General features: G+C 30.5%; 2 protein-coding genes across 2 annotated transcripts; one reads left to right on the plus strand and one right to left on the minus strand.

Moving 5' to 3' along the window:
* Positions 1 to 3,188: 3,188 nt before the first annotated feature.
* PCYB_012640 (VIR-like CYIR protein) lies at positions 3,189 to 5,207 on the minus strand (the record flags this gene model as incomplete). The annotated part of the gene is made up of 4 exons (XM_004220769.1): positions 3,189 to 3,353; positions 3,496 to 3,978; positions 4,062 to 5,051; positions 5,190 to 5,207. 4 exons carry the CDS (start codon positions 5,205 to 5,207, stop codon positions 3,189 to 3,191), a joined length of 1,656 nt encoding a protein of 551 aa, XP_004220817.1.
* A 5,310-nt stretch (positions 5,208 to 10,517) lies between these two features.
* Positions 10,518 to 11,690, plus strand: PCYB_012650 (VIR-like CYIR protein; the record flags this gene model as incomplete). Its single annotated transcript, XM_004220770.1, has 2 exons — positions 10,518 to 11,606; positions 11,640 to 11,690. The coding sequence occupies 2 exons, from the start codon at positions 10,518 to 10,520 to the stop codon at positions 11,688 to 11,690; spliced, it is 1,140 nt and encodes a 379-aa protein (XP_004220818.1).
* Positions 11,691 to 13,779: the final 2,089 nt, after the last annotated feature.

Consider the following 13,779-nt stretch of genomic DNA (forward strand, 5'->3'; position numbering starts at 1 on the left):
GGAAAACGTTTTGGAAAGGAGTCAAATAAGTTACTCCGAAGAGGTCTATATTAGAACAAAAAAAAGGAAAAAAAAAATTTATCACTTTATTTTCAGAATTCTCCTTTAAAGGATTTACCTTGGAGCCAAATATATAAAAAATTTAAAGACAATAATATTACCCCAACAGCTCTGATGGCAAATGTGCAGGTGTGAACGATTATAAGGGTGATAATGAGGTTAAAAAGCTTTGTAAAAAAATTGAAAAGAATTCTAATGAATTAGATACTTTAGTGTGAAATAATGTGAATCAGGATACTCGTTGTTCTTATTTAACTTATTGGATATAAGACGAAATTAGGAAAAAATTAAATAGCAGCCCTTATAAGAATCATCGAAAGTCAATTATTAATGAACTCGATGAAGCTTCTTTTAAAAATTTTTATTCATTAATGCGTTTAAGTCATAGTTGCCATATAAATATTGAAGATACCTTTGACAAGTGGAAGGAAGAAAAAATTTTATATGATTATTTCAAAAACTGTGATAGTATTATTGAATATGCTAAGAATGTGGACGAAGGAAAATGAACAGATTATTATAAATATGTTAGTAGTATTAAAGAGTTATATAAGAAAAAAAAAAGTAGACGAAGATTGTTGTAATTCTAATTTTTTCGAGTGTGAGGATTATTTTTAATTGTGAATATAAATACAATACTGATGTTATCCTGCCTAAATTAAAATGCAATGGCTATCATTCCACCGAAGAAACTGCCGAAATTAGCACATTACCAAATGAAGCTGAATCCGAAACTTCCACTCTAGTGAATGCACTAGGGTAAAATTATTTTATATGTACTTTTATAGAACAAGATGAAAAGGATGGTAGAGGACTTGCAAGATGTGCTGTATACCCATCATTCAAGAAATCCTTTGAACGTGCTTATTATCCCGTTGTAAATCGAGGATATTCTAATAGTTCCTCAACAGATAAAGAAAAGGAAGAAGGAGAAGAAAATGAAGAAGGTGAAGAAAATGAAGAAGGTGAAAAATCTGATGCAAAAGGAGATAATGAAGAAAAACTTGAAACGGAAGAAAGCAGTTACTATCCAAAAAAATGATAAAGAACAAAAAGAATGTCCTTTTGGAATAATATCAAGCGGTCCGAATGGAGAATGTTTAGAACCAAATGTGCGTTTAGGTACTGCTCTTGGAAAAAATTGGGTAGGCAGGTCTCCCACAGAGGCCGAAATAGAAGAGTTTAGATGTTTTAGTCTTAAGAGTTTATTTGGAATTGATGATAACATGTTAAAGAACAACACATTCAGCTTTTCCACGGGATGTGCTTTATCAATGGGAGTGCTGATGACAATGTTCGTCTATTATAAAGTAATTAGGAAATTTGCTTTAAAAATATATATATAGTTTTTTTCCTACCAGTATTTCACGTTTCTTACGGATTTATAACTACACATTAGGGGCGTTATACATGCTGTGTATTTTTCCTTTCCACATTAGATTACCCCCATTGGATCCTGGATGAATAGGATGTTGCAAGGAAAAAAACACTTGAACACACATGGTGGGATGGTTATGTATCATTTAGGACAAGGTAGACCGGGAGAAGCTAGGCCAGGACCGGGAAATGCTAACGCTGAAAATAGGCGGTTACGCGTTGCTTATCATTCCATTTGAGAATGTGTTGCATAGTTCGACGTGAGATGGAAGGCGATTTTAAATTGCGTTCATATGTTAACACCGCACGATTTAAAAGTGAAATATTGCTAAGTTATAAAAGTGTGAATGAACATTTTTTTACAAATGCACACATTCTGCATTTGCGAACTTTTTTCTTAACCGTTCATGTATCATTCTTTTAATTTAAAAAAAATATGTTTTTTAATTTTATTTTATCAGTTTTTTAGTAAGCACAATTTGTGACAGTATCTTGTTAAATTGAAGTTTGCATCGCTCCTGTAGGTCAGCATGTGGGCTGTTCATCGGGTGCGCCATTTTTTTTTTTTTGTCATGACGTGGAAATTGTTTAGTGCATTAAATGGGAATACTATTTGCTGTTAATATGTTCGTGGGAATATGCGCACAGTGGTTATACTTTTAGGATGATTTTCTTTCCATTTTTTTTGTTTTTATAATTGGGGGCATTTATCACCCACTGTATATATGCTAAATGTAATTGTTGGGGGTTACAACTGTGGTCCACCAGAGTGGGCAAAAATGGGTACGAGTACATTCACAGGATGATCTAATGATGGAACTTTTCACATTTGGCTATTCGGGTTATCTACAAGGCGCAGTACATTAGGGTAAAACGTGTTGCATTTAGAAGATAAAAAAGGGGTGTTCCCATTATGTATTCGATGTGTATTTCATATCAGGGCAACGTACAATTGGTAGCCATTTAACACGATGAATGATGAAAGAAGGCAAGCAAATGATATTTGTTCTAATCTAAATGTTTTAAGAGGGCATTCTCTGCTTTTCTAGCGTTTGATGGGAGCATCAGGAAGTGTTCTGATGCTTATGAAACTAAAGTGGTGTCGGTTTTATAATAATGAAAAAGTGTGATCCGCTTTAGAAATAGCAATTGGAATGTGAAATGAGGAAGCATGTTATACGATGGGCGCATCTGAAAAATGCATGCATATTGGACCGCTACACAAGATGAACTTATTCAAACCAAGGGTGCTAAATAATTAATGATTATTCGTTTAAGTATTAATTGCGAGTAGCACAAATCTCACAATTTTAATTTTACAGTGATGTGAAAAGGGAGTTTGGTGCGATATGCCGCATAGATGTAGCACAATTTTTTTGCACAAAAATTAACCCGCATAATTTTATCCAGCAGGCTAAGCCCCAAATGGAGTTTTTTGCAAATATCAATTGAAATTTTAATGTATATATTTTAAGTGTAGTTAGTAAGAAATTCATTAAGGTAAAAAGGAATAGTCCTTCCAAGGGGAAACAAAAGTGTGTTAAAATATAAGCAACATTTTAACGTTACAAAAAAAAGGGAAATTATAAAGATGAAATCAAATAGGTGTAGCATTTTTAAGTGAACTATATATGCTCACATTTTTAATAACATACTATGTTTATGTTATTAGTTATGCGGAGGGGTAAGCCACTGATCACATTCCTTTTCGAGTTGTTCTCTTTGCATGTTACACCCTCGCAAAGGAATTCTCATATGGAGTGATAGCCTATGTTGGATTCCCTGTCATCGAGATTAACATCCTCAAATGGTGAATTCGTTTCCATTATATAATGAATCTGTTTCATATAAAAATTGTGAGCAATCCGTTTGGTCTTATTGAGTTTTCTGCGCAACCAGGATCCAATGGGGGTGAACTGATGGAAAAAAAAAAAAAAAAAATGTCAATTGATTAGAAGTGTCCCTTTTCGTGATCATCCCTTTGGAGGAACAATCGTACAAGCAACGTTTTATAACATGCACATGAAGAGTATATATTTTAGGACAATTTCTACAAACCTCATGTATAGAGAATAGAAAGAAAAACACTCCTATCACTATGGGCACGATGGAGAATCTGCGTAAAGATAAAGGAGAACTACCTTCGATTTTATGCATCTCTGTTTCAGTTGTGGGATTTCCAGAAAGTGCCTGCTGATATGATTTAGCTTTGTCTTCAAGGTACTTTGCAACATCTTCTTTGATTGAAAAGAGGTCTTCCCTCAGCTGGTCGTTACACATATAGTACACCTTGCAGTAGGAGGTTAGAGGTTTTCTGTTGGAACATTCTGCGTAGATTTTTTCATATTCCTCCCTTTTGTTTTTATAATAATCGTAGAAGAATTCCTTTATAAATAAATCTACGTTGGAATTTCCTCTATTCAGGTTGTAATATTTAAGAAATTCGTGCAGCACTTCCATTATGTTGTTTTTTATCTTCTCCTCGTCGTACTCAAAGAGCGAAGTGTATTGCAGAAGTATGAGCTTATACAAGTTTGGGTACTAACAGGAGGGGGGTGGGGATGGGTAATATAATGTGTCTAGTGTGATGCATGTTTGTGAGGAAAATGATGGTGGGGTCTGACAATGCTTTGTGAGTGACACAATAAGCGGAGTCTAAATGTATGTGCATTTGTGTTAAAGAAAAATGATGAGAATACCACATCGTCCACTATTTTGGGGAGGTGATGAGTGGAAAGGCTTTTCTCCGCCTGAACTAAGTCACCCCCTATTTTGGGAGTTTCCCCACTTGCTGCCTTGGGTGACCGAAGTGATACTATTTCTGGCATAGAAGGCAACGCTTTATTGTGACACACGGCTGAGAAGGAGCCCTTTTCTTGTTCATATAATTTTCTAAAACGGTTTAATGCTTGGCAGAACTGATTATCAGCTTGGGGGAAGCATTTTTCCAGCCCCTTATTATAATTATCCTTGCAGTTCTGGAGAAAATTCAGACACCCCTCATCCCTATCGCCTTCATTTTTTTCTTTGACTCCCAGTTTGTTATTTTTTAATTCGTAGTACTGCTTATACAGCTCGTGCAATATATCAAGTTTTTCCAAATGGGCACTTTCAATGGGGTGAAATTGGTCCGTTAATTTGTATTTGCTTTTAATCTTATCGTAGTGCGTCTTCAGGTCTAGGTAGAAAAGGGACCTCAGTTCTTCAGGGACGTTTTTATCCCTCAATTGGGTGCTTAACCAGTAGTTCAAGAAGGCCGTGTGTTTGGGGGTGGTGCTAGAACTCTCAGCAGCGGTGTGGTTTGTAGAATTTCCAACAGCTGAGTGGTTGGCGGAACTTCCAACATCTGAGTGATTGGCGGAACTTCCAACATCTGAGTGTTTGTCGGAACTTCCAAAATCTGGGTGGTTGACGCAACTCTCCTCAGCAGTGTCTTCGCTAGGGTTTAGAAGCTTAAATAGTATTACAAACTTTTTGCAAATATCTACCGCATCAGAATTGGACTTAAAGGCAGACTTCGTATCACCGCAGAAGGAAGTCTCCTCCGGGTACTGGTTCAAATCGATGAGGCCTTCATTCTTTTGGTACTCCGTCAAATTTTGGAAGATTTCGTACTATTAAGGTTAGGGGAAAGAGCGTTAAACGGGTAGGTGAGTAAATGGGCAAGTGAATAAATTTACAAATGTTCTGAGGAATAGTAGGAAGTAAAGGCTCATGAACGCATATTTTAAGAGGCGATGTTGTGTCCTTACGTCCGGCTCGTGTGACATTTTCGCGCTAGTTGCATCATCGGAAGGGAGAAATTAAGACGGGGGACATATATTTTGCTGCACAATGGCAGGACTTCATATGTCGATATTGTGACTCTACTGCTTTGCGATAATTAAAGGATGCAGTTGAGCATAGAATGCTTTTTCGCGCATGGCTAATTGGGTTTTTGTCAGTATGGTGAGGAATGAGCACCTTTAATTGTTCAGCAAATATTGGGGTCTCTTTCAATAGCAGTGATGTTAGAAAAACAATTACAATTATGCATCGATGAGACATCCCATCGAATTCACATCAACAGGATCGTCACATGGTTCTTTTTACAACTTCGATGAGTGGCATAATTTTTTTTTCGCAATTTTGGTGATTCCTAAAGTGCGATTTTTTTGCCCTTTTTTATATCTGTAAATGTTTCTATAAAGAACAATTATTTTTGTAAAAATTATGGATTTTTTTTCCTAACATATAATTATTCCGTTTCGCAAATTAAAAACATGCCTTTGCAACGGTTTAATATATTTTTTTTTTTAATTCCACCTTGAAGAGATTAACACGTTCAGAAGATAAATATATATGAATATTTACATCGGAAAAAGTAAAATCTGAGTTCACAAAAATTATTATTAGGAAAAATGAAACATGTAAGGCATGTAACTTTATCGCGTTATGCTAAAAAAATTGTTATGATTAAAAATTATTCGCAACTGTGGTAAAACGGTGCTGCTTAAAAATTAGATGCATATATATGTTAAAAAGGGCCACTTGGTATTTTTTTTTTTTTTTTGTCAACATAGACAGCATTCATTTTTAAGTTTATTTTTAATGAGATTAAATCAGAGGAAGAAATTAAAAAAAAATATATATTCCACTTTTTGGACAGGGGAAAAAACACGCTTTAGAAAAATTCAAAGTGGTGGTGATTAAAAAACAAAAAGAGACAACGGGGATGTATCATTTTATTTACCTATCTCAGTAATAAAAATTTATTTTTCATCAACATTAAAAATAATTAATATTTCCTGGACAGTTAATCCTAATAACTGTAAAAATTGATTTATTTGATTATACAAATTTGTCCAAATAAATTAACACGTAGGGGGGGGGCACTACTACATTTTTATACTTTTTGAATGTTTTTTTGGCTACATTTTTGAGTCATTCCTTTTGGTGAGAGTTCATCTCCTTAAATGCATTCTTTTAAAAAAAGTAACAGAATGACAGGTCACATGTTCCATAAGTTTTACTCAACTTTTATTACTATAAAAAATGTTGCAAAATTGTAGTTTTTGTGCTTGGATTATTACCGCTATAACGCTTTTTACGAAGGTGTTAATAATATGTGTGGAGATAAATTAACCATATTTGAAAAATAGTTTTACACAAAAGGTAGATAAATTTTTATTAATACTGATGTGTCCTTACACGAAGTTGCAGTTATTCTGGTTAAAAATTACAAAAATGAAATTTTTTTTTTTTATTTGCAGAATAGTTCGGACTATTCGTGCTTATTAAATATGAAAAAATATGGCAAAGATTTCGTCAAAAAATGGAGTAGTTATTTTATATATGTATTTGTACCTTTTTTTTGTTTTTACTACATTTTTGTGCACTTTGAGTTCCCAATATAGAGGGTTTCATTTTTCCAGATTTTCATTATTGGCCTATTCCTATTAAATTTGCTAATAAAATGAAAGGTTATTATCACACAGTGCAGGATAAAACTGTTAGCATTGGGAATATTCTCTCATGTCGGGTTTTATTTTAAGTTTATATATAGTAATTACTCTTTATGAAATATTTTTCATTCTATAAAATGAATTAAACTTAGTGTGGCGCTTGCTTGGCAGCATACCAACCCGCTTCATCATGTCTGCCACAAGTTAATAACATTAAAATAGGGGAAGTGTGGGGTTACTAGTAAGAAAATGCAATTCCTTTGTTCTCTACCCAGATGAGGTGAATAAATTTTACTCGTAAATTTTTCTATTATTTTATTTCTCCTTGTAAATTAGAAGTGTGAGCATTTAAGAAAGCCTGGTTTGCACAGTAAATGTGAAAAATTGTACGATATCGAAAAAAAAGGAGAGTAAGCATGCAACTGCATGGGAAACGCTAAAATCGTCGTGAAACTACATTACTAGAGAAAGTTTAACCTAATTAGGTGAAACATAAAACGTTTAAATCGGGTTGCTGATGAGAAAGCATGTGCGAATAACTGGGTATTATTACAAATATTGGATGCGCGGAAGGAAGAGGGACGTGGCTAAAAATAAATCGAACTATAGCTAAATAAGTGTCATTGATGAAAAATTTGAAGGGACATATGGAGATTATTAAGGGGAGCACAAAAAGAGAAGAATGGTTTACAGATTCTTTTTTGTGTTAAAGTTTTTATCAACTGAAAGAGAAGTTAGTGCAACGGAAAGGTTTGGTCGATTATTTTAAATATGACTGCATTTTAGAAAGTGGTATTAATTGTAACAGCAAATAGATAAGATAAATTTAGACAACTTATATAATTGAACAACTGATATATGCAACGAATATGGGGAGAAGTACTGTTATGGACATGGGTATAATATGCAGCTCGAATGAGAAGCAGTCAAATATATATTGTGATACGTTGGGACCATCTGGAGGACTGTAAAATGTGATAAAAAGCATAATCATTAACGAAGAAGTGGGTTCTTAGTCTTCAGAATCGGAGGTGACCATGAAGCTTGCTTAATTATTACATCCAAGGTGGTTCAGATGCAACGACACAGACTATGCATCATGTTATTGCGTACATCCATTCATTAATAAATCACCCACATGGTGATAAGCTCAAAATAGAGAGAAGTACCCCCATAAAAGCATAGAAGAAGCATTTGAAGATGCTACCGCAGGATATAAATTCTTGCCAAAATGTTCCAAACCAGAGGAAACGTATGATATGTCATCTTGGTGTAGTGCCGCTACTTATCTGACACTTATAAATAGCTATTTGTTTAATTTTTGCTATTTAGTTTAAATTATTCAAAGGATGGTCAAATAAAAAGATAGAAAAAAAAAAAATTTAGGGGGAATCTTCGCATTGAGATTAGTAAGTATATACCAATGGGTACTCCTGAATGTGTGTATTCAAATTCGCAAAAAAGGGAGATTGTGCATAGAATGTCAAAATAGGTAATAAAGAGGATTAATTTTGTTAATGCCACATAAAGTCGGAACTGATTTATAGCAACGAAAGTGAGTGCCCCAAATTATAAGTATAAAATATACGGGACAATATTGCTCCCTATAAAAATTTGGAATACCATTTAATGTATAAGAAGTTTCCTTTCCCTACTTATCTTATATTTGGGCTATTCATCTTATCATACTCATTTTAGTACATTTAAAATATAATAATGAACATTTGTATAGGCACTTTTTTTTTTTTTTTTTCTCATAATTTTTTTTTTCAATTTGTTTCACTTAAAAAGCTAGCTTGCTGGCATGTATTACTATTTTTTATATGCGGTATTTGACACACAAAATAGTTAATAAACACAGAAACAATGATAAAATCAAATTTAAAATAGGAACCGTCGAATTATTTGCACTAAAATATACTTTATGGCAATATGCCTTTACAGTTTAGACGCTTCTCTTCATAAGCATGCATCATTTTTATTGAGGGTGAAAAATAAAGAATGGCATGATAAACAAAATACTGACAAGGGGGATCCACACATTATTAAGTCAATTTTCGAACGAGTGCATTTTTAATTATATTTATGTTCATTGCTTATGTCATATTTTCAATTCTTTAAGGAAGTAAGATAACAAGTTGGTACGTTCATAATTCCTCGTAGACGATTTAAAAATGGAATACAATAGCTATTAAATAGTTTTAAAAAAAAAAAATGGGAATGCTCATTAGAATTTAAAGCAAACAATTTTTTATAATAGAAATGCTTATTCATTTTACTTAAAAGCGTTTTTTCAAAAAGTATTTTATGTATGGTAGAAAATAATTAACAGTTTAAAAAATTATAATATAATATGCTACGGACATAATGTTGAATGCAACAAATGGGTTTGCATATTTCAGCATGCAAATTTTTAAGAATAAAAAATATACAATTGATTTTTCTATTATTTTTTTTTTAAGAAAGGATATAACTTTGTAGTAGGATTAGCATGAGAAAAAATAAAGAAATAAATGCAATGAAGGAAAAAGAAGTCGATTTGCACTACATATAATGGCATTTTACCTTCCCCATACATTTTATAATTTAAAAAATGAAAAAACTCGTTATTTTGTTTATTGAAACTTTAATTTATATTTAATGTTATATAAATTTTATACTCAATTATGTATAGTACAATTTTGTGGAATTCGAAAAGGTGAAAATTATTTATGCCTTTTTATTTTAGGATAGCAAATTCGACGGTGATGACAAATCGTCTTATCAAATAGATAATTTTACGAGTTATTTTTCATAATATTTATTTGTAATAATATTCTTTTTTAACATGTACATCGATGAATAGGTCAATACGTTATGGGATAATGGAAATATAAAAAGTGTTTGTAAACATTGCTTTTATGAAAATTTTCAAAAAAAATAGCTTTTTAAAATATTAATATTATCATATGGGATACACATGAACCGAATATCATATAAAATAATTATTTTAACATGTATTTGCTATATCTTATGGTTCGTTGTATAAGCCCAAATTATATTTAATATATTTGTAATTAAAAATGTATACTTTATATAATAATATTATTAGATATATGCTGATAACTAAAGATTAATCCTGGAGTTAAACTTTTGTAGTTAAACCTAACATGAATGATTACTTTATATGCCTTTATAGAACATACATTTCTATTTCATATGTGTATATCTCCTTATACGATAATGTATTATATTTTGGGATTATTCCAATATGTCTGAAGAAGATATGGATTTTTATACCCTTGTAAAAGAGGTATATTTACATTTAGTATTAAAATAGTTATTATGAATAGGATTAAATTTAAATATTATATTACACCTATATAAAATTAGAACAACATTTCATTTATAGAAGCAGTAATTCATTTATATAATTAAGTTTACCTTTACGAAATTCAGGGAGTCCTTTCAAAAGATGGAACTTCATACGATATTTATGAAAAATTGGATAAGGAGGTCGTTGAAAGAGCAGAAGATGAATCGAGTGAAAAGGTTGGTATAAAATATTGTGCTGGTAAATTTAATTTAGAGCATGTCAAAAGTGACCAGCACAAGCTTTGCGAAAAATTTGAAAGAAATTTAAGAGAAATATCTAAAATGGAGGATAAAGGAACCCGTAAGGATAAGTGTTTACATTTTATTTACTGGATTTATGAAGAAGCAAGGAAAATAATTAATAAAGATCCAAAATTTACAAATGCAGATTTTATATCTATATTTCGTGATGTGCAAAGGAAGATCTATGAAGGAAATAATAAATTATATTACTGTGAAATTTATTTTGATGATACTTTGGATAAATGGAAGGAACAGAAAGTCCTGCATGATTATTTTAGAAATTATGATAAAATTAAATTAGAAAATTCATCCGATAGGAGTAAATGCCAAAAGTATAATAAATATATTGACTTTATAAGAAAAATATATAAGAAGCATGCACAGGAGGAAGGATGCTGCGAAAATTATCATATCCATTATTGGAACCACTGCGACTATTTTAAATGCCACGATATGTATAATCCTAATAAAATTACACTTAAAATGAACTGTGATAATAAGCAAGCTAGTGATGACCCTGAAGTGGAACGTTTCGCCAAAAGCATTAAAAAAGTAGACTCTAAAATATTCCTATTAGAAAATAGCATGATTGTAAAACCTGCAAAGTGTGTCAAAACTTATAATGAAACCAAACAGCACGAAGGTTATAGCTGTTTGCTTCCAGAGTACCCAGAACAAACAAAACAAGATACTTCACAGAGTAATTCTCATAAAAAAGTCGATTTAGGCAAGTATATATCTGTAATTGACATGTCAACCTACAAAAATGTTTCAGAAATAAAAATTCAGGATAATAAAAATCAGTATAATTATGACAGGGCAACATCAGAAATTATGACTCTTTTTACTGAAGTCCCACAGGCAGTACGTAAGGCATACAGAAAGAGGAAACATCTTGAATGCTCATATGAAGAAAATGGAAATGGAAAGAAAGTATTATGCAAGATACCAGAAAATCCAATCCATGAAGAGCCAGAACGAATACCTATTATAACAACTGTGAAAGGGAGTGTTTATGAGAGTGACCTAGTAGTGGAATCAAATGTGTTGGATAAAAACTATACTAGGATAGCTGTGGTATTTATACTAGCGCTGGCAGCATTGCTGATTTTTTTTATTTACTATAAGGTAGGCATAATGTTTTTTTTTGTTATTTTTTAGTATAAGTATTTTACGTCTCGATTTATGTCTCAATTTATGTTTCTTTACTGATACACTATATTGGTTATGAAATAAATAGAACATGTGCATTATGAAATTTTTTTACTACTTCTACGAAAACTAGTTTACCCCAGTTGGATCCTGGATAAGGGATAGGAGGGGAAAAAAGAAAGTTGAAGAAACTTATATTAATCACAAGCAGAGATCACCATATCAAGAATTTGAACATAATGAAGTGCCTATTCAAAGAGAACGGATACGCGTAGCTTACCAAACGACGTGAGCTTTATACATAAAATAGAGACAAAACATTTATTGGTATAAAAAAGGTACATAAGGGACATTATCCTTAGTTGTCATGTTTAATTCTTTTTAATAAAGAGAAAATGAGTAGTAAAAATTAGTTTTATAATTTATATTACGCTTTTAAATATATTAACAATGTGTGTATATTCTATTTTTTTTTTAAATATAAAATAATATATTTGTTTTAAAAAAAGAATTTTTTTTTTAACTTTTCTAATTTAGTTAAAAGTTTCACTATATATCTACTTAATATTTTTATTATCATTCTTTTTGTAAACTTATATTTAGGAAATTAGTTAATATTATATCTAATTCAAAAAGCAGGAAAAAAATACTTATTTTTGACCCTATAATAACGGTTTAAGATGTATAAATGTTAAATTGTGAAAATGTACCAACTGCATTTTTTGGTTTGATGCATTTTTCTAATAAAATATTTAACTTATACACTTTTGCCTTATTATCACTTGAAACAAGTATATTGCTTATACATATAATTAAGGTAATGATAACATTAAAAAACTTGGAAATTTTATTATCATAATTAAGAATAGCCTATTTAATAAATGAAGGAAGGAGTTATTAACCCTCCTAAAAACACAGAAATTTTGAAGTAGATAAAGCTTTTTCCATTTTATCGAGTATTTTTTTTATATATAAAATAAATATGGTTACCCCCCTATTAAATATTTTATCATCATTTATTTAAAACATTTTTATAATTCAGCAATATTTAATATATATATTTGTTGCATTATTCGAAAAAGACCAAATATTGTGAGGGGATAACTATCCCTATATTCTAAATATTTATTAAATGCACATTTAATTCGTGAATTATACTCATAGAATATATTATTAAAAAGCTTTTAACATTTTTAAAATTACATATATTTTTTTTATTACTTAGGAATTGTTTTTTTTGTTTATGTTTAAGATTTAATGGTTTAATTAATGTCATCTGAGTTTAAAAAAGTTAAGTTTAAAAAAAAATGTTAAAAAAAAGCACATAAAGAGTGTAGGAAAAGATCAAATGAATATTGAAAAGTGTGAAATGCAAAGTGGTATATAGAATGTTACCTTATGAGTATAATAAAAAATTTTTATAAGAATATTAATCTAAAGAATAAAATAAATGATAATATTATTTTTACATCCAAAAGGATAAACTACTAATGATAACATGGTTATTATTTATTTTAGGCCTTATCAATGGGACCATTTTTAAATGCGTTTGAACTATAAATTCAGTGTATTAAAAAAATAATAATTTTTTTTATTTCAGAATAATTATAACCATTTGGCATGATAATTTACATATCTGTGAATTTTATATGAATGATATGTTAGACTATATAATCCTAAACATTTTGGGTTTTGCCTTAAAATACACATATATATATCTCTAAAGATAAATATCTTATAATGGGTAAAATAACATAAAAATAGATTTAAAATATACACATGTAAATAGTGGATAAATTATGTTTGCGTGTGCACTTGGCTCATGGGGAACACACATATATATATATACCTATTGATATCAATTGTAATATAATTAGGGATATATTTTTTATAAATAAATACATAAAAATTAGGAGAAAATAATACAATAAAATAGTTAATATACCTTATTATTCTAAGTGTTAATGAGGTTAGCCACTTTAAATGGGACTAAGGGGCGTAATTAACATGTTATTAAATTTGTGTCATAAAAAACTTATTTTTGTGTAAAAAAAGTATATAAGCTTATTCCATATTTTTTGAAAATAATTATGTGTACTTTAGGATAATATCACATAATAATATAATAAATAGAAGACAAAAAATTATA

The sequence above is a fragment of the Plasmodium cynomolgi genome, chromosome 1, assembly GCF_000321355.1.
Source record: "Plasmodium cynomolgi strain B DNA, chromosome 1, whole genome shotgun sequence".
In the NCBI taxonomy this organism is placed as follows: Eukaryota; Apicomplexa; class Aconoidasida; order Haemosporida; family Plasmodiidae; genus Plasmodium; species Plasmodium cynomolgi.